The sequence below is a fragment of the Rhincodon typus genome, chromosome 28, assembly GCF_021869965.1.
Source record: "Rhincodon typus isolate 14 chromosome 28, sRhiTyp1.1, whole genome shotgun sequence".
Taxonomy (NCBI): Eukaryota; Metazoa; Chordata; class Chondrichthyes; order Orectolobiformes; family Rhincodontidae; genus Rhincodon; species Rhincodon typus.
In genome coordinates, this window is record NC_063359.1 from 15,683,727 (window position 1) to 15,711,143 (window position 27,417).

The following is a 27,417-nucleotide window of genomic DNA, read 5'->3' on the forward strand; positions in this document are numbered from 1 at the left end:
TATTCGGTAGTATTACTGTCACTGCTCTTGCAACTACAATATTTATATTGTGGGTTCAGTTACATTTCTGGTCTTCCTACCATTAACATCCTGGGAAAGTTAATGACCAGAAATGTAACTGAACCAACAGCATAATTACTGTGGCTGAAAGAGAAAGTCAGATGTTGGGAATTCTTTGGTGAGCAATTACCAAGCCACCTGACTTACCAAAGCCGCTCCACCATTTATAGCGTACAAGTCAGGAATGTGATAGAATACTTTCCATTTGCCTGGATGAGTGCAGCTCCATCAACACTCAAGATGATGAATACCATCCAGAATAAAGACGCCCACTAGCTTAGCATCACAGAATATTCACTCTCTCTCTAGGACAGTTACTGCAACACTGGAGCAACTCATCTGGGCTCCTTAGAGAGCACATTACAAACCAATGATTTCTACTAGTTAAAGAAACAAGTGCAATAGCTGTTTGGAAATACTGTTGGCTGCAACTTCTCAGAGTCACACACCATTCTAACCAGTGGTGGCGAATAAATGCTGTCCTTGCCAGCAATGCTAACATCTCACAAACAAACAACAAAAAACTCTGTTGCAGAAGATAGTGATGCATATGTACGCAAAGTTCAGTATTTCTTATTGAAGAACAAGAAAAAGAGACCAAGTTGGGCTAGTTATCCCCACTTTAACAGTAGCACTGAAGGCTACCTGTTAAGATGATAGTGTTAATTTTTCCACATAAGCTGTAATAAGTCAGCTTCTTAAATTTTCATATACCAGCCTATTTAAATATCCAAAAAAATGTATATAGTGATCATATCTTGGTTATGTGATCTCACCATTTTAGCCTCAATATTTAAATACCGGGTACTCAAGACTGACTGCTAGAAATCTAAATGTATTAAAATATGTCTTTCAATAAAGGTTTCTATAATGTAACAGGTTCCAGCTTTAAGTAATGCAACCCGCTGTAGATTACATCATCTATGAGAAGAAGTATAGTGCTACTGTAATTCTCCTTCAGTCCTAAAATGTTGTATTAGTGACTGATTTATAAGTTGCATCGCCAAGGAAAACAAATATCTCTCAGCATTTCACATTCCTCAGCATTCCCAGGAATGGATCGGTATAGATGACGTTAATGTACAGGCTGGGTGAGAACTGGCAGTACTGGTTAACACAAAATGGCTTGAAATCAATTGAGAAAAAAATGCAGAAAGAAATGTGTCTGAGGACAAAAAAAAATGAAAATTGGCATTTTGTTGTGACTGTATAACCCATTTTTCTTGCAATATACATGATTATTACCGTATTGCTTACAATTATGTGAAGTGTAAATCGATGCAACCTCTCCAGGGTATCACGCCAACGTGAAGACCCTGACATCACTTTTATTAATATGCACAGAAACATCTATAAAAGCACTGCAACAGCCGTTCATTTGGACATATGAGGGTACACAGTAAGATTGTATTTGGATTTGGATCATCTTAAGTTCTTGTAAACTAAATGCAAGTTGCATAAATACAATATGGACAAAACAAAAACTAACTAAGGCTGGAAAACCTCCAAATGCCACTGAAGGAAAATGTTGCATTTATCTGTATATCACAGGAAAAGCAGAGCTGCATGATCAAATGCACCGGTCAGGGAAATCAGGAAGTTTCAGGATGATAGGCACTTTCAGATCACTCCAGTCAACAGGAAAGCGAGTTTGAGCATGTACTGTTTTAATCCAAGTTTAATGTGCAAATGCTGTATCTGATGAATCTGTTTAGCACTAGTGACAGAGGGTAGAGTGTCCTCAGCTCCAAAACAGATGAGATGGTCGGCAAGAATCTTCCTGCCATTGACAGCAAATTGTCCAATTTTCCAACAGTGTTGACAGACAAGAAGTGATTCTCACTAGAGAGCAGCGGGAAGCCTCATTATTACACCATTGCACCTCACTGATATCCACTTTCCCATTCTCTGTCTTGCTGGATAGAAACTAGACAGTGACAATTCTCAAACATGAAAGTCAGTGTAGTAACAACTAACAGAAATTTCTGGAGCAACTCAGCAGGCCTGGCAGCATTTGTGGAGAGAAACAGACTGAACGTTTCAAGTCCAGTACCAGACTTGCTGAGTTTCTCCAGCAGTTAGTTTCTGTTTTAAATTTTGTTTCAGGTTTTCAGCTTTTGCAGTTCTTAATCAAAGCTGTAACCTGGCAACTCCAGCTCTGGACTTTCATCAGTCTTCAACATCTCAGGCCACATTCTAGGCATGCACCCACTGTCCAGTGGGACCTCCATGTCGCTGTTGACAAAGTGGGTGCCAATTACCCTCTGTCCAACAAGTCCAGGGCAATTAAAATGAATTATGCAATATTACTGTGGACTGCCAGCACCTGACTGGGTGTATAGCTGGGCTTTAAAGATGGCTGTCTACCAGGAATCCTGACAGGTCCCAGAAGTAGGCAAAGCTTCTGCCTCTGACAAAGTGGAGAATATGATGAGCAGGCCGCCATGGAGACATGGTGCATAGGTAATGAGACAAGTTTCGGAAGGTAGCATGAGAAAACGCACTAAAACTTTGCTATACCCTGAGTTCATGAAAGGTGCTATATAAAGCCAATAGATTTCTTTTGAATGAAATTTAAGTCAATCCATCTCAAACTTGAACTCTTCATAGAGGATATCATCCTTCATCAGCCATTGACTCATGCCTGCTTTAAGAGATGGCAACCATTTGGAAAAGGCTCTTTTCTCAAGGCTATGGTGATAACAATGAACTACTCAAGCCTTGTGCTTTAAGTCAGTGAGTTTTTAATCGTTAACAGATGTTTCACATGATCTCTTTAACTTCTGCACAGTTTTAATCCATTAGGTATAGTCGGTATGCCCTTTCTTTCTGTTTTGGAATCAGTGAGGGTGTCAATTCCTTTTGTGAAAGTACTGTGTGACCATTTGACAGAACATTAATACTGATGAATTTTTAACTGAATTCCCTCATTTTTCTGGTTAAAATTAAGAAAGACTTTGATGTTAACTATTACCTTATCTCTTTATTTTTCTAATTATTCCATGAAGGTGATGCTTTACATTTAACTCTTTTTCTCTTACTTCTTTGGACCTAAGCTTTTCGTACCTACGTACCTTTCTACCGAAGATGGCGCCATGTGTGGTGAGATTATACACTTTTCACTACATTCCTGACAATAAATCTAAACCTAAAAATCTAAAAAATCTAAAAGCTATGTTGTATCAGTGAGACATTACTTATTTTACTATGAGGGCATTAATGCTTCTGCTAATAACACAGCAAGAGAAAAATTATATTTTATACATTGCTCCAATTACATTGCCAACATAATTTTCACCCAAACACAAGTAGTTTTACGAAATCTTCCTCAATAATATTGTGGAGTAGTCTGCACTGTCTGGTTACGCATCAATACTGTTGAGAAAGAAAATGCATTGGGTGGGCAGTGATACATTAAGAAGCACAATGGATTGGAAGTCCATGAATGGAGATTACTAAGCCATCTTTAATACAACAGCCTCACTGAATCAGATAATAGGTGTGAATTTGAAAATCTCAAATTCTAATTGTCGTCAATAAGTTTGTTTTAAAAGATTCAATTTAAAATGAAAGTTGAGGGAAAATCCTGAACAGACAATAATTACAGGTTTGACTGAAAAACAGAAATGCAAAATCATTTTTTAAAAATATACACAAGTCACTTCCCATAAAATTTCAGAAATCGAAAGAGATTAAGACTGACTTTCTGGGTCCATTATATAGTTCTTGATATGAATGGAATAAATGTAAAACTTCAACATTATATCACCTGGACCTTCAGTAACTTTGGAATTGAAAAGGTTTGAGATGAGATGAATCATATCTGCCCATACAAAGAAGTGATGTACAAAGAACAAAGAACAACTAAGCACAGGAACAGGCCCTTTGGCCCTCCAAGCCTGTGACGACACATTCTGCCCTTCCATACTAAAACTGTCTTCACTTACAGGATCTGTATCTCTCTATTCCCTTCCTATTTATGTATTCGTCCAGGTGCTTCTTGCATGCTGCTATTGTGTCTGCTTCCATCACCTCCTCTGGCAGCACGTTCCAGGCACTCACCACCCTTTGTGTGAAAGACTTGCCTCACACATTTCTTTTAAACTTCCTACCACCCCCTGCCCAACCTTGAACCTGTGTCTCCTAGTATTTGATCCCTCCACCCTGCACTCTTTGGTTCTTTTCAACAAGATTCCAGTTTAATATTTTGGTTCAAAAAATTAATCTTTGGCAGTGGTGCAAAATAGGCAATTTTGAATCAGATACCCATTATACACTGCACTTGGTATTTAATTCTATTGGCAATGATAGAATTGAAAATCATGCACTACACAGAATCACTGGTCAAAATGCTTTTACATATTTATTACCATCGCCTGAGCTGGTTTTCTTCTCTGTTTCAGAGATAGTAGGAGCTGCAGTTGCTGGAGAATCTGAGATAACAAGGTGTAGAGCTGGATGAACACAGCAGGCCAAGCAGCATCAGAGGAGCAGGAAGGCTGACGTTTCGGGCCTAGACCTTTCTTCAGAAATGGGGGAGGGGAAGGGGGTTCTGAAATAAATAGGGAGAGAGGGGGAGGCGGACAGAAGATGGATAGAGGAGAAGATAGGTGGAGAGGAAACAAACAGGTCAAAGAGGCGGGGATGGAGCCAGTAAAGGTGAGTGTAGGTGGGGAGTTAGGGAGGAGATATGTCAATCCAAGGAGGACGGACAGGTCAAGGGGGCGGGATGAGGTTAGTAGGTAGGAGATGGGGGTGGGGCTTGAGGTGGGAGGAGGGGATAGGTGGGAGGAAGGACAGGTTAGGGAGGGACATGATCATGACACCTCCTCCTACCGCCCCCTTGATCATGACCCCACCCCCGACCACCAAACCATCATCTCCCAGACCATCCACAACCTGATCACTTCAGGTGACCTCCTACCCACAGCCTCCAACCTCATCATTCCCCAACCCACAGCGCCCGCTTCTATCTCCTTCCCAAAATCCACAAACCTGACTGCCCTGGTTGATCCATTGTCTCCGCTTGCTCCTGCCCCACCGAACTTATCTCCACCTATCTCAACTCCATTTTCTCCCCTTTGGTCCAGGAACTCCCTACCTATGTCTGTGACACCAACCACACCCTCCACCTCCTCCAAAACTTCCAATTCCCCGGTCCCCAACACCTCATGTTTACCATAGACGTCCAGTCCCTATACACCTGCATTCCACACACAGATGGCCTAAAGGCCCTCCGCTTCTTCCTGTCCCGCAGGCCCGACCAGTCCCCCTCCACTGACACCCTCATCCGCTTAGCCGAACTCGTCCTCACCCTCAACAACTTCTCTTTCAATTCCTCCCACTTCCTACAGACAAAGGAGTGGCCATGGGTACCCGCATGGGCCCAAGCTATGCCTGCTTCTTTGTAGGATACGTGGAACAATCCCTCTTCCGTAGCTACACTGGCCCTAAACCCCACCTCTTCCTCCGTTACATTGATGACTGTATGGGCGCCGCCTCGTGCTCCCACGAGGAGCTCGAACAGTTCATCCACTTCACCAACACCTTCCACCCCAACCTTAAGTTCATCTGGACCATCTCTGATACCTCTGTCTCCTTCCTGGACCTCTCTGCTTCCATCTCCAGCAACCACCTAGAAACCGATATCCATTTCAAGCCCACCGACTCCCACAGCTACCTAGAATACACCTCCTCCCACCCACCTTTCTGCAAAAATGCCATCCCCTATTTCCAATTCCTTCGCCTCCGCTGCATCTGCTCCCAGGATGAGGCATTCTGCTCCCGTACATCTCAGATATCTTCATTTTTCAAGGACTGCAACTTCCCCCCCTCGGTGGTCGAGAACGCCCTCAACCGTGTCTCCTGCATTTCCCGCAACTCATCCCTCACACCCACTCCCCACAATAACAGCCAAAACAGAATCCCCCTCGTCCTCACGTACCACCCCACGAACCTCCGGATCCAACTCATCATCCTCCGACACTTCCGCCATCTGCAATCCGATCCCACCACCAAAGACATTTTTCCCTCCCCACCCTTATCTGCTTTCCGGAGGGACCACTCTCTCCGTGACTCCCTTGTCTGCTCCACACTCCCCTCCAGCCCCACCACACTCGGCACTTTTCCCTGCAACCGAAGGAAGTGCTACACCTGCCCCTACACCTCCCCCCTCACCCCCACCCCAGGCCCCAAGAACACTTTCCACATCAAGCAGATGTTCACCTGCACATCTGCTAATGTGGTATACTGCATCCGCTGTGGCATCCTCTACATCGGGGAAACCAAGCAGAGGCTTGGGGACCGCTTTGCAGAACACCTACGCTCGGTTCGCACTAAACAACTGCACCTCCCAGTTGCGAACCATTTCAATTCCCTCTCCCATTCCTCAGACAACATGTCCATCCTGGGCCTCCTGCAGTGCCACAACGATGCCACCCGAAGGTTGCAGGAACAGCACCTCATATTCCGCTTGGGAACCCTGCAGCCCAATGGTATCAATGTGGATTTCACAAGCTTCAAAATCTCCCCTCCCCCTACCACATCCCAAAACCAGTCCAGCTCGTCCCCACCTCCCTAACCTGTTCTTCCTCCCACCTATTCCCTCCTCCCACCTCAAGCCACACTCCCATCTCCTACCTACTAACCTCATCCGCCCCCTTGACCTGTCCGTCCTCCCTGGACTGACCTATCCCCTCCCTAACTCCCCACCTACACTCACTTTTACTGGCCCCATCCCCGCCTCTTTGACCTGTTTGTTTCCTCTCCACCTATCCTCTCCTCTATCCATCTTCTATCCGCCTCCCACTCTCTCCCTATTTATTTCAGAACCCCCTTCCCCTCCCCCTTTTCTGATGAAGGGTCTAGGCCCGAAACGTCAGCCTTTCTGCTCCTATGATGCTGCTTGGCCTGCTGTGTTCATCCAGCCCTGCACCTTGTTGTCTCGGATTCTCCAGCATCTGCAGTGCCTACTATCTCTGATTCAATTCTCCTCTATCCATCTTCTATCCGCCTCCCCCTCTCTCCCTATTTATTTCAGAACCCCCTTCACCTCCTCCATTTCTGAAGAAGGGTCTAGGCCTGAAACGTCAGCCTTCCTGCTCCTCTGATGCTGCTTGGCCTGCTTGTTCATCCAGCTCTACACCTTGTTATCTCTCTTTCTTCTCTGTTGTTCTGTTGTCACACAGCATTAAGTCACCAGACCTCATGCATATATGATATTAAACAGACTACATTTCACAAATCCTTTCACAAAAATATTATCATATCCTAGAAAAAAATGTACATGCATACATTGAGAAATCTTTCCTGCTAGTACTCAAATCATTTAACTAACTGCCATGATTTACATTAGCATAACCATGGCAAACACCTACTTAATTTCTCTGACATATTGCAAAATAATGTTTAGCTGGTGCTTTTTAAAATGTGTCAACATGTTATATTGTATTGATGTCAAAATGGGAATTTAACTATCTGTTGACACTGTGTGTTTTATCAATGCCTTCAGCATTTATTGACACCCTAATATGACTTGATGTTGTTAGATCATAAATATCAGCTGTGGTCCTTCCAATTAATAGGTGCAATTTAAGTACATGATTAAAAATGTCATGCTTGCCTCATATCAAAAATCTCCAGTCATTTTTGCAGAGAGATGGACTGCAGCATAAAGAACATAGAGCATAGAACATAGAACATTACAGCGCAGTACAGGCCCTTCGGCCCTCGATGTTGCGCCGACCTGTGAAACCAATCTGAAGCCCATCTAACCTAAACTATTCCATTATCATCCATATGTTTATCCAATGACGATTTAAGTGCCCTTAAAGTGGGCGAGTCTACTATTTTTGCAGGCAGGGCATTCCACGCCCTTACTACTCTCTGAGTAAATAAAGATATTATGATAACTGAGTATCTTTAAAATATTTCAAATTATCTTCTGAAAATTGAAAATGTTCTACAAAAGGGTTAAGTTTTTTTTTTAAGTTCTATTAGTCATACTTGTGGCATTTTGTTCTCCTCTGGACACTTCAAATTGAGGAGCCAGCAGAACTTAGCACTGAATAGTAAACAGATTTTTCTGGTTCCTAGCAGATCAGCTTTCACTTAAACAGCAACCTTTATAGATCTGATTTGATCACTCTTTGAGATATAATGTGACCAGGCCGTGTTGAGTCTGTGCACAGGCATCAGTTTTTCAATCTATACTACACGGCAGCAGATGTCAATTGCTGCTCCACCCACACAGGATATGTGAAGCTGGCTCCTGCGCTGTGTCAAAGGCAGAGAAGTAATGGCCAATTCCAGACCCATTCAATTTGCTATGTATTGTCAGTTCAGAACCTTGTTGGTTGGTTCTTTTCGGTAACTGTCATCATGTAACAAATCTACCTGTCTTGATTTCAGAGCCATTTTTTTTTCTCTGGTTTCTTGCTGACAGCAATCTTCAAATTGTCAACTTGAAAATTAAATTATATTTTAACTTTGACAATATCACCCTGACATCTCAAACTCAAAAATGTTTTACTGCCAGAATATAAGAAAAGCAATTATAATTTAAAAAAAAAACTTGTCTTATGATTTGCAAAATACAACTGGGTATCAAAAAAGGTACTAGAGACCTTTACTCTCTGGTAAAAGATAACCAAGATAATTTGTAAATTTGATGAAGAGTGCTAATAAGTCTAGTTTTGTCAGATGTATTGAGATTTTTGACTACTTACATTTCTATTATTCAATTACTATCACTAGTTGCCAATTACTATGTAATTATGATTTTCTTATTACTGACTCAAGTTGACTGCAGTATCTATTATTGTTTTCTATGATGGAAAGTTATATTTTCACTTGGAATAAAGGTTTCCACTGTGGCTGAATTGAGGAACTTTCAGTAAATTTCCTGATGTGACTCTCATAATTCCTCCATTCGGAATCATTCTTTATTTAATTATAAACATACGGACACAAGTACCTTCTGAGTTGGAAAAACGAGCTCCAATTCGGTTTTTCAGAATACTGGTCTATATTTTCCCCCATTCACTAACATTAATGAAAAATACACAACAATCTACTAATATTAATGTAAAGCTATATGCTTGTTTAAAATTCAAGAGATTCATAAATAGAATTAGTAAGTATAAATAACACAGTACATGAGCAAATTTGAATTTAACAATTTTAACCTTAAAGCAGAAAGCAATGTTTTTAAACTCACTTTAAGTTTGTGAATGGAGAACCTTCAATAACTGGGGAAACTAATCAGAGTTGGATGTGTTGTGACCTGCAAGTTACAGCAATAGATCCTAACAATGTTAACATGCAGCTGCTGCTTTAGCCTGTGTCAGTTGAAGGGAGTAATTTATAAACATCAGGAAGTTCATGTAGTGAGCACTGCTGGGCCATTGTGGTATGAACAAAGGGAGAAAGATCAGTGAAGACCTCAGTGATAGGACTTACATCAGGGACTGCAGGTTGCAGTGGATATTGTAGAGGCTTAATTTTATTGACAAATTTCAAATGATTGTTTCACTTGGTTTGCATATTTTTCCCTAAATATATTTTTTAGTCCGTCCAGCTTAAATGCTTGCATGCCTACTGATATCACTAAACCAACAATGCTGTGACTCAATTATTTACACATACATGAGGATGGATTCCTGACAGTTATTAAAAGCTACACATCCAGGCTTAATCTGCTTCATAAACATCATTAGATTATTAGAACTAGTTAGGAAACTTATTATCCTTGGGAAGTCCAAACTCTTGGATATGTGGAAGGTGCAAGTATTTTTAATCAATCTGTTCAGACTTGTTTTGACACATTTTGGGACTTGAACCTCGAACTCCTGACCCAGAAGTACAGATGCTACCTTGTGTGCCACAAAGCACTTAATGGGGAAGGTATGTGATGACTTTTATAGGTCACTCTGTGAAAATTTTCTTTTTTTTAATTCATTCATGGGATATGGGTGTTGCTAACCAGGTCAGCATTTATTGCCCATCCCTAATTGTCGGGAGGACAACTAAGTGTCAGGCACATTGCTGTGGGTCTTGAGTCAGATGGAGGCCAGACCAAGTAAGAATGGTCAATTTCCTTCTATAAAGGGTATTAGTGTATCAGATGGGCCTGTACAATAATGGCTGCCATTCAACTAGCTTTTTAATTCCACATTTTTACTGAATTCAAATATTACGGTGGGATTCGGAACCCATGCCCTCAGAACATTAGCCTGAGTTTCTGGACTACTAGCCCAATGACATTATGTCAATGCCACTGCCTCCCCGAATGACTTTCATTATTTGCATTCTCATTGCCTATTTTATAATGCTGAACAAGAAGCCCGATGTTTTATTAGGTCAGATATCCATTGCAGCAAGAATAAAATGTTTAACTTCATTGAAAATACAGGACTGTAATTGAATAGAAACAACAGGAATATACATGCTTCTCAATTAAATGGTTATCAGTATGAAACTCCTGACTCAGTCAAATCTATTTCATAAACTATCTTCCCTTGTTTCATTGACCACAAATGGCAGTGGAAGGCCCCAGCTCCACCTTCCTGCCAAGACCTTAATTCAAGTGGAAGTGGTAAGGTAATGGGTTCAAGAATACCATCACCTTGCTTAATTGGGTCACCTTCACACCTCCAGCCCCGCCACCCCTGAAATATGAAGATACTACTCAATGACCAAGATTGTCATTGATGGCCTCCTTGTTCAGCTTCAACAGGTTCTTGTTCCAGAAAGCTGACTTCAAGTTTCTTGTTTAAATTCTTTGACAATCTCGGCTGCCATTAATTAGGAATGAATTACTTTAGAATCACTGAGGGACAATAAATGAAACCTCCAACAATCTAATAAGGTCCTGAACTGAAACATGTTTTCATTGAGACAGGAAAGATAACAAAACTACTCCAGTGCAAAAACGAATTGTAATCATTTAAATGGCTAACTTAGGCAACAAACATCAAAGGCATATTCTGTTTTTACAGCCTCTCAAAATTTTCAGTCAGTTTTTATACCAACAGATCATCTGATGAGTTGAATCCATTTTCAACTTCGAAATCCATCCAAACATTCAACCATCTGTCATTTTCAAAAAAAAAAACTTGCAGCTACATTGCCTGAAAGTAACAGAGCAAAAGAGTGTCCTCTTTCCATTTTAAAATGGAACTAAGAGAAAAGCAGGCACAGTTTTTTTTTTGCTAAAGTTCTTCTTCGTTTGTTCCAAGCTGTCAGTTTGAATCACAGGGAGAAAGAAAAACATGACAACAGAGGTTAACGGAACATTGTCTTTTACATTTTCAAAGCATGGCAACATTGTGACAATTGGGACAATACCGCAGCGCAGCAAAAAAATTACACAGCGTTGTTCAATGCAAAGATCAACTTACATTTATAGTTTAAGCCTATTCTGAATCATCACTCTTTTGGAGATCAGGTGCAGACATAATGGGCCAAATGGCTTTCTGCAGCACGGTAACAATTATGTGATTTGTAATATGCATTCTAACATTTCAAATTCAAACGCTGTAACAGAATAACAAGTGCTCAGGTAGGTCGAAGTTCTTTTTGTATTCTCGGAAATATACATTGTAATTAACACATTTTGAGCTGAATCTTCCAGTCAAATTCGATGCTCTCAATTCTACTACCAATGTGGTATAGCCTGTCCACTCACCTCCAGCAATCTTGATATCAAGCGCTGTTCTAATCAATGCCATCAGCGTAGACGTGAAATGCACAGAGCCATCTTCAGCAATTGGCATGTTCATTCTTACAAGCCGCTGCAAGCAAATAGCAACAAGGACATGGGGGATTAGTGGGTTTTACTGCATTAAATGTAAATGACAGACAATGCATTTGGTAAGCTGCACTTTTAACAATGTTACCTCTTCATCTACTGATGCAACAGGTGTCAAATCTGAAATCAACTTTCCCCTTAAAAAGTGCTAGGAAAATGATATCAAACTTTCCTATTGTGTACAATGGAAACAGAGAATACATTTGTTTTGGTAATTGTTTTGGTTTGGTCTTGGACTTTGTCTTTTTGTGGCCTCAGTGGGATTGCTCGTAATCACTGCATGTATTGTATCTAATCATTGTGCTTTAATCAGACAAATGGAAATATGATTAAAAAAAACACTTCAAGCAGCAATACACTTGCCAGTACCTTCTGAGGATAAAATAATTAGCCGATAAAGCTCTTGAAAGAAGACAGGTTCACAATTTTTGCAAACCCAGGAAGAACTATGACACTAGTTCAAATCAGCAGACCAGGAGTTAACACAAGTGAGCATCTTTAGTCTTAATACAACACAATGCATCAAACAACTTACTGAAATAGAGTCAGTGTGAATCCATTCGAGAGCAAGAGAAGTGAGCGACAGAGAGGGAGAGAGAAATGCATAGCAATGAGCAGACAGATGGAGAGTTCCCCAATAGAGCAGAAACAGGCACAGACTTGCATGCAATTCAAAAGACTAGCCATTTAGTCCATGCTAGAATGCAATGGCACATGAACTGTACAGGGATTTGTCTTCTGTTCTGAAGAGACTTTGAAGACCTGACAGAATGATATACGATTGCGGAAGAAAAAGAGAACAAACTTCAGATTTACAATTGAATTTTAAAATAATAAGAAAAAGCAGATTTTGAATTTTTGCCACACAATATGATTTAAAGAAAGGTCTTTTTGCGAATGGTAAAAGGACAGAGAAGTAAAATAAAGAGAAAGATCTTTGTAACAATATAATCTTCAATACAAACTGTTAAATATGGAATATTGTCACTGTATATAGTACAAGGTAGATACAATCACAATGTTCCATTGCACATCTACAAGTTCTAAACTAAAAATGTGCTGTTATATTTACTAGCTATTGTGACTGCAAATAAATTGCTGAACTTATAAACAATTAAATGCCGATGGTAATGAGTGAATATGTAATGCACAATTATCAAGAAAGATCTTTATGGTTGATTTATCTAAAATTTCAGCTCTTTTGTTGCTGCAGTTATGGGGAATATAAAATCAAAGTGTCTCTCTTCTTGTGCCCGTCTCTAATTACATCCCAATTTCTCTAATTCTATGATCTTCTTATAGAAGACTGTTTGCTTCCACCCTTCGTACTTCTCTCTTTCTCTATGTAATTCTTATGCGTTATTTTGTTAATTCCACACCTAACTCCCTTTCATACCTTTTGGTTTCAGAAATCAACGTTTTTAAGTGGCATTGACTTTTATTGAAAAAATAAACAAAACAGATTCTTACATTAATTTTAAATGGCTGGGTGACTTCACAAATCAAAAGAGATGCAAAGAAAGGACACTTGAGGTGAGACATGAAAGAAAAGTGGCTTGCGACAGGACATTTTTGGACACGAGACACAAGAACTAACACACAAATTACTTGCACACCCCTGTTTGTGTCGTTCAATTTAACGTATATAATAGAAACGTGATTTAGTATTTATTTTAGAAAGCTCTGGATCACTGGTCTGCACACTTCTGTTGGAACTCATTATGGTTGTTATAGACAGGGTGCTGCCATTGTTGTCAGCCTCACTGTGTGAGCAAATTTCCATTATTTGAAATACTTTCTATAGCTGTATGATACTACATATCAGCATGTTTTTAAAAAAAAGCAGCGGAATTTATTTGCTTCCGTTAAAAAGGCAACAATTCAAAGCAGTATGCAGGTTCAGTGACAAAATTTGGCATAGAAAAATTCTTCATTTAATTAAGTATTTACCATTGTTTATAGACTAGGGTTTGAAATGCAATAGAAATTAGAATAAAATCCTATTTAGGTATCTATAAAATGTAATTGAACACTTTATGAAATAACATTCTTTATTGACTAAACAAAAACTGTTCAATTTCACAAAACACAGACAGATCAAAATCATGATTGACAATGCGACTTCTGATTGGAAAATGGAAAAACATGAACACGGTTACGTAAATATAACAGCACGTACAGGAAAACACAGATTTGGATTTGACACGCAAAAGTTGTTTTGTGTGTGCTTGGTTTATATGCTACCTTGTAGGCGACTCTTGCAGGACATTTCTTTCCCAGGCCTAAGGGTGGACACATGTGTCTCAGCATCTCATACATGTCATTGTAAGTGATGCGCCCACTTTGGAAAAGAAGTGAAGCAAAAGCGAAGACAAAAACACAAAACAGAAAAGGGAACAAAAACAAAAAAGGAAAAGAAACACAGAAATCCAGGTTAATTAGATTCCAAAATGGAAGTGTTAAGATTTTCCAGTGCAAATACAGGCTTTGCATTGGAATATGCCTTCTCGCAATGAAATCTAGACTCCCTAATCCCTGTTTCAATAAGGAATGATTGACAGCTTAGTACATGATAAAAGGGATGATGGCTTCCTGTCAGAGAACATACTTCAAGTCAGCATGCCAAAAAATCTCTAGCAAACTCATAAAAGCTAAAACGTTGAATTGAACAGAAGAGATGGTCAAGTCAATCATTCCTATTCAGATGCAGGCAGTCAAGTTTTTTTTGGATATTCTGCTTATCAGTTTAAATTCAAACCTTATAGGCCAACCTATGTGGGCAGTTCTTTCCTAAGCCAAGAGGTGGTGAGATAATATGCAACAATTTGTACATATCCTTATAATGAATCCGGTAACTGGAAAAAGAATTTCACAAGTTAGAAAATGAGCATTAGAAATGAGTTTATATGAAACAAAACTTATCAGTGAATTGATTGGTTCACACAAACTAAAGAGACAGCACAGTACATGCAGGAATAATTGATTATGGAACAAGAAAGTAAATACTTCTAAGTGGGACATTAAGAAATAAATACTCATTAAACAAACTGTATTTCGTTATCAGGCTGCATTTGCACCGGTAAGCATATATATTTAAAATAATTTATTTACGTCATAACCTCAGAATTTTAAGTGTTCTCATTCATGTTTTATTGTTGGCTTCTTCTTCCAAACGTTTACACAAACATGCACGAGTCACAGTACTTAAACTTTTAATAAAAATACAGAGCATTTGTACCACTGGATGGGTGACAGCTCCAGCTCTATACAATTTATAAGCTTTTCTGGGAGAAGCTATGAATGATACAAACTCCTGAAAAGTTTTTTCATTTTCAGGATTTTGCCAGGGACATCAAAAGATTTGGAACTGAAGTATTTATTTGGACACTTCACTCTATAATAACTTCTATTCATACAAAAAAAAATTTGTGAAGTAATTATTGATTGAAAACCCCAGACACTTCATGACAAAAGCTATACTTACACTCGATTCTTAAGGAAACAATGAGAAGCGACGATCATGAACACAACATTCACAATGACAATGCAAATATTTTAAACGTGCAATCCAGACAACATTGGTTTTAACATTAACATATTCAAAATTAAATCAAAATGAGCACACAATGATTACAATTAAGTATCATAGCACTCCAAAATATTGGTCCAGGGCTACATGGATTAATTGATGGTGAATTAATAATAAATGAAAAACAAAATGAAACTATGATAAATTTCCAGTTTAAAATATTGAATGAATTAATCATTTTTGATATCTGTTAACTTTTGAAAAGAACAATGTGGGCTGTATTTTCAAATTTTAATTCTCAAATAACTGGGATTGTTATTCTTGAATAAAAGCCTCACAGATATTGCTTTCTGCTTTTTAAAATTATATACCAAATGTAGATTTTATCTTTAGTAGTTCCACTATTTAGTTTGCCTTGTCCAAGTAATCTGCAGAAATAAATGGTTAGGAAGTGACAGTCATTTTTGCATCCAGTATGAATATTGATTCCTTTAAGTGTACATGACCGCAAACATTTTTCACTTTTCTTTTAATACTCTTTAAAGTGCAAACCTGAAGGAAAAAACTCTGTTTTTGTTCTGCTTGCACATTTTTGATGAATTAAATGGGAGATACATTGATGTTTGTGTAGTGAAAGAATTTTAAAAAATCAAAATCAAAATTTTAAATGAGGCAGAGACGACAAAGTATTTAATGATATTTAATCAGAGGGACTTTGCCAATGTGTGCAGAGAAACCATTTTTATCAGAGGCAAACTCTAGCAAGGACTATCGAGCACAAGTCATCCCTTTCCTTGTTTATATGTTAGGAGGCTGATGATTTAGCGTGACTGCCACATTCAGAATCACAACTGGAAGACAGCGTGAACTCAATTCACCACCTACTATCCACTGGTAATCAAAGTCAAGCTTTCGAAGTGTAACTCCTGTTTGTGGGCATCATTCTTATTTTCAAATGCAATGACACAATCACAACCTAAATCAGTCACAGCTTATGGTACAGAGTTTTTGCTGGTTTTGCTCTAAGCTCTACAAAGTAACAGTCATAGAGTCATGGAGTTGTACAGCATGGAAATCGACCCTTTGGTGCAACTCGTCCATGCTGACCAGATATACTGAATTAATCTAGTCCCATTTGCCTGCATTTAGTCCATATCCCTCTAAACCTTTCCTATTCACATACCCATCGGGATACCGTTTAAATGCTCTAATTGTACCCGTCTCCACCACTTCCTCTGGCGGTTCATTCCATACATGCACCACCTTCTGCATGAAAACATTCCCTCTCTAGTCCCTTTTAAATTTTTCTCCTCTCACCTTAAACCTATGCCCTCTAGTTTGGACTCTCCTACCTGGGAAAAAGACCTTGTCTATTTACTCTATCCATGCCCCTCATGATTTTATAAACCTCTATAAGGTCACCCCTCAGCCTTCGATGCTCCAGGGAAAATAGCCCCAGCCTATTCAGCCTCTCCCTATTACTGAAATGCTCCAACCCTGGCAACATCCTTGTATATCTTTTCTGAACCTTTTCAAGTTTCACAACAACCTTCCAATAGCAGAGTGAACAAAATTGAACATAGTCTTCCAAAAGTAGCCTAACCAATGTCCTGTACAGCTGCAACATGACCTCCCAACTCCTATCCTCAATGCACTGACCAATAAAGGCAAGCATACCAAATGCCTTCTTCATTATGCTATCTACCTGCGACTCCACTTTCAAGGAACTATGAATGTGCACTCCAAGACCTCTTCTTCCAGCAACACTCCCCAGGACCTTACCGTTAATTGTATAAGTCCTGCCTTCATTTGCTTTTCCAAAATGCAGCACCTCACATTTATCTAAATTAAACCCCATCTGCCACTCCCCAGCCCATTGCCCCATCTGATCAAGATCCTGTTGTAGTTTGAGGTAACCTGCTTCACTGTCCACTACACCTCCAATTTTGGTATCATCTGCAAACTTACTAACCACACCTCCTATGTTAACATCCAAATCATTTATATAAATGACGAAAAGCGGTGGACCCAGCACTGATCATTGTGACACACCACTGGTCACAGGCCTCCAGTCTATAAAGCAATCCTCCACCACCACGCTCTGTCTTTTACCTTCTAGCCAGTTCTGTATCCAAATGGCTAAATCTCCCTGTATTCCATGTGATCTAACCTTGCTAACCACTCTATCATGAGGAACCTTGTCGAACACCTTACTGAAGTCCATATAGATCACCTCCACCGCTCTGCCCTCATCAATTCTCTTTGTTATTTCTTCAAAACACTCAATCAAGTTAGTGAGACATGACTTCCCTTGCAAAAGCCATGTCGGCTATCCCTAATCAGTCCTTGTCTTTCCAAATACATGTAAATCCTGTCCCACAGGATTCCTTCCAACAATGTCAGACTCACCGGTCTATAGTTTCCTGGCTTTTCCTTACCACCTTTCTTAAATAGTGCACCACATTAGCCACCCTCCAATCTTCTGGCACCTCACCTGTGGCTATCGATGATACAATATCTCAGCAAGGGGCCCAGCTTCCCATAGAGTTCTAGAGTACACCTGATCAGGTCCCAGGGATTTATCCATCTTTACGTGTTTTAAGACGTCCAGCACCTCCTCCTCTGTAATACAGACATTTTTCAAGATGTTGCTATCTATTTCCTCACGTTCTATATCTTCCATATCCTTCTCCATGGTAAACACTGCTGCAATATACTAAATTAGTATCTCCCCCATCTCCTGCGGTCCCACATGTAGGTGGTCTTGCTGATCTTTAAAGGGGCCCTATTCTCTCCCTACTTACTCTTCTGTCCCTAATGTATTTATAAAATCCCTTTGGATTCTCCTTTATCCTGTTTGCAAAGGCTATCTCATGTTCGCTTTATGCCCTCCTGATTCCCTCTTAAGTATACTCCTACTGCCTTTGAACTCTTCTCAGGGTTCACTCGATCACTGCTGTCTGTACTTGACATATGCTTTCTTCTTTTTCTTGAGCAAAATGTCAATTTCTCTCGTCATTCAGCATTCCCTACACCTACCAGCCTTGCCCTTCACCCTAACAGGAACATATCTGGGCTCTTGTTATCTCATTTTTGAAAGCTTCCCATTTTCCAGTCGTCCCTTTACCTGCAAACATCCACCCCCGATCAACTTTTGAAAGTTCTTGCCTAATACCATCAAAATTGGCCTTCCTCCAATTAAGAATATTAACTTTTAGATCCAGTCTACACTTTTCCATCACTATTTTAAAACAAATAGAGTTATGGTGACTGGCTCCAAAATGCTCCCTCACTGACACCATAGTTACCTGCACAGCCTTATTTCCCAAGAGCAGGTCAGGTTTTGCACCTTCTCTAGTAGGTACATCCACATACTGAATCAGAAAATTTTTTGTACACTCTTAAATTCCTCTCCATCCAATCCTTTAACACCCACGGCAATCCCAGTCTATGTTTGGAAAGTTAAAATTCCCTACCATAACCATCGATTATTGTTACAGATAACTGAGCTCTCCTTATGAATTTGTTTCTTAATTACCTGCTGATTATTAGTGGGGTGGGGTTCTATACTACAATCACAATAAGGTGATCAACCCTTTCTTATTTCTCAGTTCCACCCAAATAGCTTCCATGAATGTATTCTCAGAAATACCCTCCCTAAGCACAGCTATAATGTTATCCATATTGCAACACCCCCACCCCTTTCTATCCATCCTATAGCATCTACACCCGAGAACATTAAGCTGCCAGTCCTGTCTATTCCTGAGCCATGTCTCAGTAATTGCTATGACATCCCAGTCACATGTTTCCAACTATGCCCTGAGTTCATCTGCCTTCCTTGTTAGGCGTCATGCATTGAAATAAATACAGTTTAATTTATCAGTCTGACACCGTTCTCTGCTTTGTTCCTGTCTGCCCTGACTGTTTGATTTGCTCCTTTCTCCATCTGCAACAGTCTCAGACTGATCTTTTTCCTCACTGTCACCTTGGGCCCCACCTCTCCACCCCACACCACCACACCCCAACACCCACTGCCCCCCACCAAAATTACTAGTTTAAATCCTCCTGAACAGCTGTAAGCAAGTCTTCTCACCAGTATATTAGTCCCCTTCCAATTCAGGTGTAATCCATCCTTCTTATACAGGTCACTTCTACCCCAGAAGAGATTCCAATGATCCAAAAATGTGAATCCTTCCCCCCACCCCGCACCAGCTCCTCAGCCATGCGTTGATCTGCTCCATCTTCCCATTCCTACTCTCACTAGCTCGTGGCACCGGGAATAATCCAGATATTACTACCCTCGAGAACCAACTTTTTAAATTCCTGCGTAAATTCCTACACTCTTTCCTCAGAATCTCATCCTTTTCTCTTCCTATGTTGTTAGTTCCAAAGATCTGAAAGCCTGTGTGGCTTCTCTTAATTATGCTACCACAAATGTAGGGAGGCTACTACTGATGATGTTTCTGTCAGATCATAAATCTTAATTTGGTTTCCCCATTACAAAATCAGTTGACTTTGGGCTTCCCATGGGTGCCGCATCGGTAATCATCGGTACCACATCTTAGAATTCTGCACCAAGTTCTCTGGGGGCTGCCATGATGCCCATGCCTTTGTTCACTCCCATGTTCCTGCTGTGTAAGAGGGGCCAGATGTCTTACAAGGGACAAGGGCTAGCCTCTGTGACCATGGCTGATGATTCCATTACACAAGCCCCTGACTGAAGACAAATTTCAATATCATGCAGCCGATTCTTCAAACAGGGCCAATGTGGACAAACAATAGGCTTCCTGAGGATGAGGTTCTGATACTCGGATCGATTGGCCCTGCAATGAACAATGGGCATAGCAGCGCTGTGTATGGTTAATTAGGTGAGTTTGGGACAAGTGTCATGAAGAGTAACGTTCATGAACCTCAATAAAAACTTACACTTAGCCAATTTCTGGTAAAATTCAGAACTATGACCGGTCTCAGCATCCATATGCTAAGCAATGGGAGAGAGAGAGAATGGGAAGGAAGTCAGCCAGGATCTATGAAGCAGTAGGTGCTGCTAGAAAGTGCACAAGTATACATCGAATGGGAATACAGTGAGTCGTGTTGTTGGGAAGGTTAACCATTGACAGCCACATGTGTAAATGGTGCATGAGCTCTTTGGAACTGTCCAGCTTACCACGTTTTGTCAACAAGTGTCATCCTGTCACGAAAGATCAGAAGTCTCAAAATATGGGCATTACATTATCCTTAGACTGAACTGGACACACGACAGGAATACTTTGACTACAAGAGTATGTCAGACGCTAGGAATTCTGTACTGTATAGCACACCTCCTGTCTCATCAAAGCTGATCCACCATCTATCTATATGGCACAGAAGAAGGGTAAGAAGGAATACTCTCCACTTGCCTGGATGAACATAGCTCTAAAAATGCTCAAACCTCTCTACCATTGAGGACAAAGCAGCCTCGTGAACTGACACCCCACCTAACACCTTCAACATTCACTGTCTCACCATAGCATTCAGTACCAGCAGTATGTATCGTCTACAAGATGCTCTGCAACAATTCTTCAACAGAGTCATCCAGACTTGAAACATTAGCTTGCTTTCTCTCCATGGATGCTGCCTGACATATTATGATCTCCAGCATCTTTTGTTTTCAGTTCAGATTCCAGCATCTGCAGTAATTTGCTTCTAAGGATAGCAGGGACATGGGAACACCGCCAGCTCGATGTTCCGCTCCAAGCCACACACATTTTGACTTGAAACTATGTTACTGTTCCTTCACTAATGCTAGGTCAAATTCCTAGAACAAACCTCCGCCCTCCCAGCAATCAGCCCTGCTCCTCCCATTTCAGTAGGACTGTGTATACAGCACAAGGACAGCGTCAGTTCAAGCAAGAAGAAAGGGGTGGAAAGAGTTAGTGCTTTTGGAGAGGTAAGATAATCTTTGGATTGGATCCTGGGATGGAGCAATGCAGGAACATAGAAACAGGAGCAGGTCATTCAGTCCATTTATCCTGCCCCTTCGTTAGATACATCAAAGCCCTGTATAGACAATCATTGAGTGGAGTTACAGTCCCCTTTGGGAGAGGTAAGGTACCCTTGGAGATTGTGAAAACACCTGATTGCGTATAAAGATGCATCACCTCACTGGGACTTGCAAAGGTGTCAAGCAACTGCCCAAAACAATCTGGGGTTAAAAATAAAACACTGCTCAGGTATTTGAGAGTGCCTAGCTACAGAAATTGTGCTACCTGACTGATTTCATAAATTATAATTTTCACAATGGAGGAGTCTATTGATGGATAGCTCCACCTGCTTAATAAATGGAAATATATTCTGATCCAGGGTTTTTAAGTACTTGAGGGAGATGTTTATTGTCATAAGGAATTAAACAACGTTCCTTCTGAGCCACACAACTGCTACAAATGTCCATGCACAGTGATCAGCGAGCTGACACTGTTCACAGCATTGACTTCGAATTCCAAAAATCACTGCCACATATGGACTTCAGAGGTCTGTGCACTCAAACAAAATTAGCGGGAATGCTGATATTAAGCATAGTTTGGATGAATCATTGAATGTTTAAGTGAAATGTTAATTTTTGTAAGGAATTTATTCTCGCATTTTGACTGGGCTGGATGTTTGATTCAGTGTATGTTTCTTTTCAATAGTGACAAACCAATGGAATGAAAACTTTGTCTTCTGTCCTGGTGCCTTCTGATCAATGCCCATGTTGGATAACACTGTTTGCATGGAAAAGGGTGGCAGATGGGAAATGAGTTGACACTGAGTAGGCTAAATTGGCCATAGGTACGATTTTGGGAAAAAGGGACACGAGGTATGGACATAGGCTACATAAGACGTACGGATGGGCAGAGGTTGGCACAGGGGGTATAACGGTACTTGTGGGCATGTGTATTGGCATAGGGAGTAGGAGGGACAATCTGAGAAGGGTAGATAGGCTTATGGTGGCACAAGGATATGAGGGCACGGTAGGTGGGTGCAGCATCAGAGGAGGTATGAGAAGCATTGCCGGATGAGTAGATTGGTTTAGGGTGGCACAAGAGCCCGAGGAACCATATAGGGGCGTAGGGTGCTATAGGGTGAGAGGTAATAGGAGCAGTGCAGGGGCAGTATAGGGAGTATATGAGACCATGGGGGAATAGATGGGTTTAGATTGCATGGTTGGGGCACAGACAATTGATGCAGATGTGAGAGAAGAAAAGATTTTTGTTCTGTTAAAATCTTTGCGAAGAATGGTGGAGCATCCAGCCAGGCTTCCTTACCTAGCCTGCTCAGAAACCATGCAGCTTTTCAGTCTCTCCCAATCCAAATCCCAGTCCAGCCTGCACTTTTAGACCAAAAATCCAAACTGTGGGCCACCATTTTAGAGGTCATGCTTGTGGAGCTGGGATTTCTCCCGACATTCCGTTCTTAACCAAGATCTGGCCTTACTGTCTTATTATACCCCACAGCTTCAGTAGAGTAAATTTGCATGTTACAGGTGACAGTGGTAATAATCAAGAAGATAAGCTCTGTTTTAATTCTTCTGGCATGTTGATATTCTCTATTTCGGAACATTACATTGTAAAATGCAGTGTCCTTCAGGCAAACCCATTGTAATCCCTTCTCCTGGATTTCTCCATCTGAAACCCCTCTAATCGGCAGCAGGATCAGATAAAAACTGACAAAACGGCATGTTCAGTTAAATCACTCTATAGCCACGTTTCTACCAGCTCTAGCCAGAAAGCGAGCGAATATCTGCTACGGTCTGCTGTTGCTTGTCAATCCTCTGGCTACATGGACAGTTTGATCAGAAACGGGGGGGGCTACAATCGTTCTTGTGATATCAGAGGAAAGCAGTCATTTCAATAGCACCAGTCAAAGAGTAACACAGTCTTACTCATCCAACAGAAGCCAAGTATCATCAAGAAGTGTACTCAATATTACTGTGCTCAAATGACAGCTCCTGAAAGCATAACCTCCTTCAATCAGATGGAATAATGAAAATTATTGTGTTCCATGATTAGCTTTATTAATCAAGTATGTTTGAGATACAATAGCAAGCATTAAAGGAGAATTTTACAACATAGAACATAGAACAGTACAGCACAGTACAGGCCCTTCAGCCCACAATGTTGTACCGACCTATTATCCTACTGTAAGATCAAACTAACCTGCATACCCTTCATTTTACTATCATCCATGTGCCTATCCAAGAGTTGCTTAAATGTCCCTAATGAATCTGACTCTACTACCACCGCTGGCAGCGCATTCTACGCACCCACCACTTTCTGTGTAAAGAACCTCCCTCTGACATCTCCTCTATACCTTCCCCCAATTACCTTAAAATTATGCCCCCTTGTGATAGTCATTTCTGCCCTGGGAACATGTCTCTGGCTATCAAGTCTATCTATGCATCTTATCATCTTGTACACCTCTATTAAGTCATCTCTCATCCTTCTTCACCCCAATGAGAAAAGCCCCAGTTCCCTCAACCTTTCCTCAAAAGACCTGTCTTCCAGTCCAGGCAGCATCTGGTAAATTTTGTTATACAATGATGCTTCCCATTATGACGAAAAGTTTTAATACAAACCAACTTTAAACCAAGAAATGTTTTAAGAAGCAACACTTGACAGCATCTAACCAATATGACAGATGCAATAATACCTCTGGAACAATCACAAGCAGACATCCACCCCACCCACAAAACCCATCGTTTGCATTTACTTTTTGGTTTTGTTCTTATATTTCTTTCACATTTTCTTACTTCCTTTTATGTCTTTCCAGTTCTAACGTCGCCCTCTCTCCTGAATTTGTTTCTTTGATGCATGTTCTAGGGTTTTTCTTACTCTCCCTTCTACTCACTAATCCCGGCTTCTTTACGTTTTGATTCCTTCAATCATTTTATTCGTGTATGATTTAATTGTTGCAATACATCTTTCACACATCTCTTCTACTACAATCCCAAATAAGGATGTCAAATTATTTTATGATCTGATCAGGGCGTGTAGCTTTCCTCTTAATTTAAAGTAGACAAAGTTTGAGATTCCAGGTACTTACTAACAGGATAAAGTCACAAGATTCTACAGTTTTGAACAAATAAAACAAACCTCATCTTTCCTAGGTTAGAAATGTGAAACAAAATTTATATATACAATTTATATATAACATCTATCTAACATCAGATAAATATATATATTAAATAAATAAAGGCGGTTAGATTGTGGTTTCAATTCAGTGAAGGTAATTCTTTTTTATAGATATATCAAAATGATTTGTAACAGTGACCCAGGTACATCATTTCCAAGAAAGTGTGTGATTCAGTTAAGTGCCTAGCAGGATGCCTGATGTTAATTAATAAAACATTTATACTGCTGAGTTCATGGCAGACACAGAAGACAGTCCAGGAGCCACTCGTCGATTTTGACCTCAGTTCAGAAGAATAACGTTTTCAGTTCAGAAGAGAAGCTTCCTCCGAGCAGAATAATCAAGCTGTCAGTTCAGGAGAACAGTCACCCTAACAAAAGGGTTTTAATTTCTGAAATCCACAAGTTTTGAGAGTTTGTACAGAAGTTTTCAAGCTTCAAGAAGGCTTGAAATTAAAAGGGAGTTCAAGGCCATTGTCACTGGAAAAAAGACCTAAAACTGTCTCAGGAAGCCAAGTAAGAGGACAGTTAAGTAATGAATTAAAGTTTTGAGATCAATGTAATATTTGTCTGGGACTGTGTATCTGTAAAAGGATACTGTTGGGAAATATTTCAAAACTTTGAAGTGCTGGTTGTGTTAGGATCATTCTGAACTGTCAAATATCAAGTTTTGATTTTTTGTGTAATAAACTTGTATTTTTTTCTTAAAGAACATTTGCAGCCTTGTTTAAACATATTCAATGATTAGCCATCATGGTAACCAATCTTTTCTTTTATTCATTCACGGGATGTGGGCATCACTGGCAAGGCAGCATTTATTGCCCATCCCTAATTGCCCAGAGGGCACTTAATAGTCAACCACATTGCTGTGGATTGGAGTCACATGTAGGCCAGACCAGGCAAAGATGGCGGTTTCCTTCCCTAAAGGACATTAGTGAACCAAATGGGATTTTCCTGACAATCAACAATGGATTCATGGTCATCTTAATTCCAGATTTTTATTGAATTCAAATTCCACCATCTGCCATGGCAGGATTTGAACTCAAGTCCCCAGAACTTTACCTGGGTCTCTGGATTAACAGTTCAGAATTAATACCATTAGGACATTGCCTCCCCATTGCAAATAAATAAAGTTATGGTCCATCAAGCCAGATTTCAATCTGGGATCTGAATTGGACAGTATTACTATCAGGTAGTGTTGGGTCTGGTCCAGCGCGGTAGGGGGAAAAGAGACATCAGGCTGGGTACAGTATGAACCAGCAGGAGTGAGGGTTGGTCAGAGTCTGGGAGTATAAGGGGTCTGGTGGAAGTGTAGTTGTGGGTGTGCGAGGTAAGTATAGGGTCTGTTTATCAGTTACTTGGGACTTAGATTTACTTATGTAATCATCTAAACTTTTCCTGGATGCCTATTTTACTTATTTTGATTCAAATCATCCAAAGTTTCTGATTTAAATGGACACTTTTGTAGGATTCCAGGTGTAGTGGAAAATGGGGATTCTGTAGGATCCCAATGCACTACTTCTTTTCAAGCTGAAATAAGGAGCCTCTAGACAGCAGAAAACCCAAGCCATTAACTGATTCTCTACAACAGAGATTCTGTCTAACCTGTTGAGCATTTTCACCACAATTTTTCAGCTTTTTCTAAGACTAACCCTTCCCTTGGACAGCATGATCACCCTTAATAACTTTCCATCCTGTCCCTTCAGCATGCATCAGATAACTTAATTTTAATTAATATTGCTGACGTGATTATCCAGAGTCTCAGGTGACTCCTAGTATTAACGACATTCTTCTCCCACAGTGTCAGTTTTCTCAAAGGCTGGCAGCTCTTGCAAAATTGAATATAACAAGGTATGCCAAATTATCACCCGATAACTGCAAAATGTAAGAACCTGTGGCAAAACAAATTCATCCCTGAATCAGTCACAACAACTTTTGATCAAAGCTTCGTTGGTCTTTGATGGTCAATAAATCACATGCGTTTGTTTTAAAACAGACTGTTTCAATGTTTTAAAGTCTTATTTCACTTTCACCCAATCAGTCAGCTTCAGGCAAATCTTCCTTTATGGAGCACTTTGGAATCCTTTCCTTCATTTATCTTAAGGCTTCTGTCAGATGTATATAAATGTTTACAGAGTGAGTTCATGGATTAAATGATTAATCACTGCAGCCCAGAAGGCTTACTGTACAATTCTGGGGTCATTAACAGAAGTATTTTTAAATTATATTTACTACGACAGTTTCCAAACTGGTTCCCATACAAGAAAGAAATATCCTATTTTGCCTTCAACTTCCATGTGCTCCCTTTAGGTCAGACCATGAAATACCACTCATTTTTCAACTCGTTACACTGGACCAGATTCCATGGACAGCCATCACCCCAGGCAAACACCAACAACCCTGCACCCCCACACCTAATGCAATGGGAAAATAACACTAAATTACATTGGCGCAGCAATATGCCATCATTGCGCCAGTCTCCACAATAATGCGTGGCATACAGCACCAAAATCAGAAGTCCACTCTCCTTGTTAAAATGACCAGTTAACAAGCTATTGAGATTGTTAAAGAGCCACTCGGACATTATTTTTCATTGCAATTTTCGGGCATCAGACAGGGGATGGTTTGGGAGTGTTTTACAGCTGTTATCACGAGGTGGCACAAAGCAGGAACTAAAGATCCTGCCACAGTGACCAGGGCTGCAGGTGGCAGTAGATTTAGCTGGTGAAGGTGGCAGTGCCCCTATGGTTTATGATTTATTTTAGCTTGCAGAAAGAAAGAGACTCAGAGAGCCAGGGGTCCTTCAACACGATTGAACTGTTCTTCATGGCCAAGCCACTCTGCTATATAAGGTCTTGGGCTAGACTCCTAAT

The 27,417-nt window shown here is 40.3% G+C and overlaps 1 protein-coding gene across 1 annotated transcript in view; it reads right to left on the bottom strand.

Annotated features, from left to right (window-relative positions):
• Positions 1 to 27,417, bottom strand: part of LOC109926711 (probable voltage-dependent N-type calcium channel subunit alpha-1B) — a 235,086-nt gene that overhangs the window by 27,011 nt on the left and 180,658 nt on the right. The window contains exons 13-14 of the mRNA XM_048613606.1: positions 14,114 to 14,210; positions 11,747 to 11,852 (exon numbers count right to left, since the gene is read on the bottom strand). Of these exons, the coding sequence (XP_048469563.1) occupies positions 11,747 to 11,852; positions 14,114 to 14,210 (203 nt within the window). The remainder of the gene's footprint in view (positions 1 to 11,746; positions 11,853 to 14,113; positions 14,211 to 27,417) is intronic.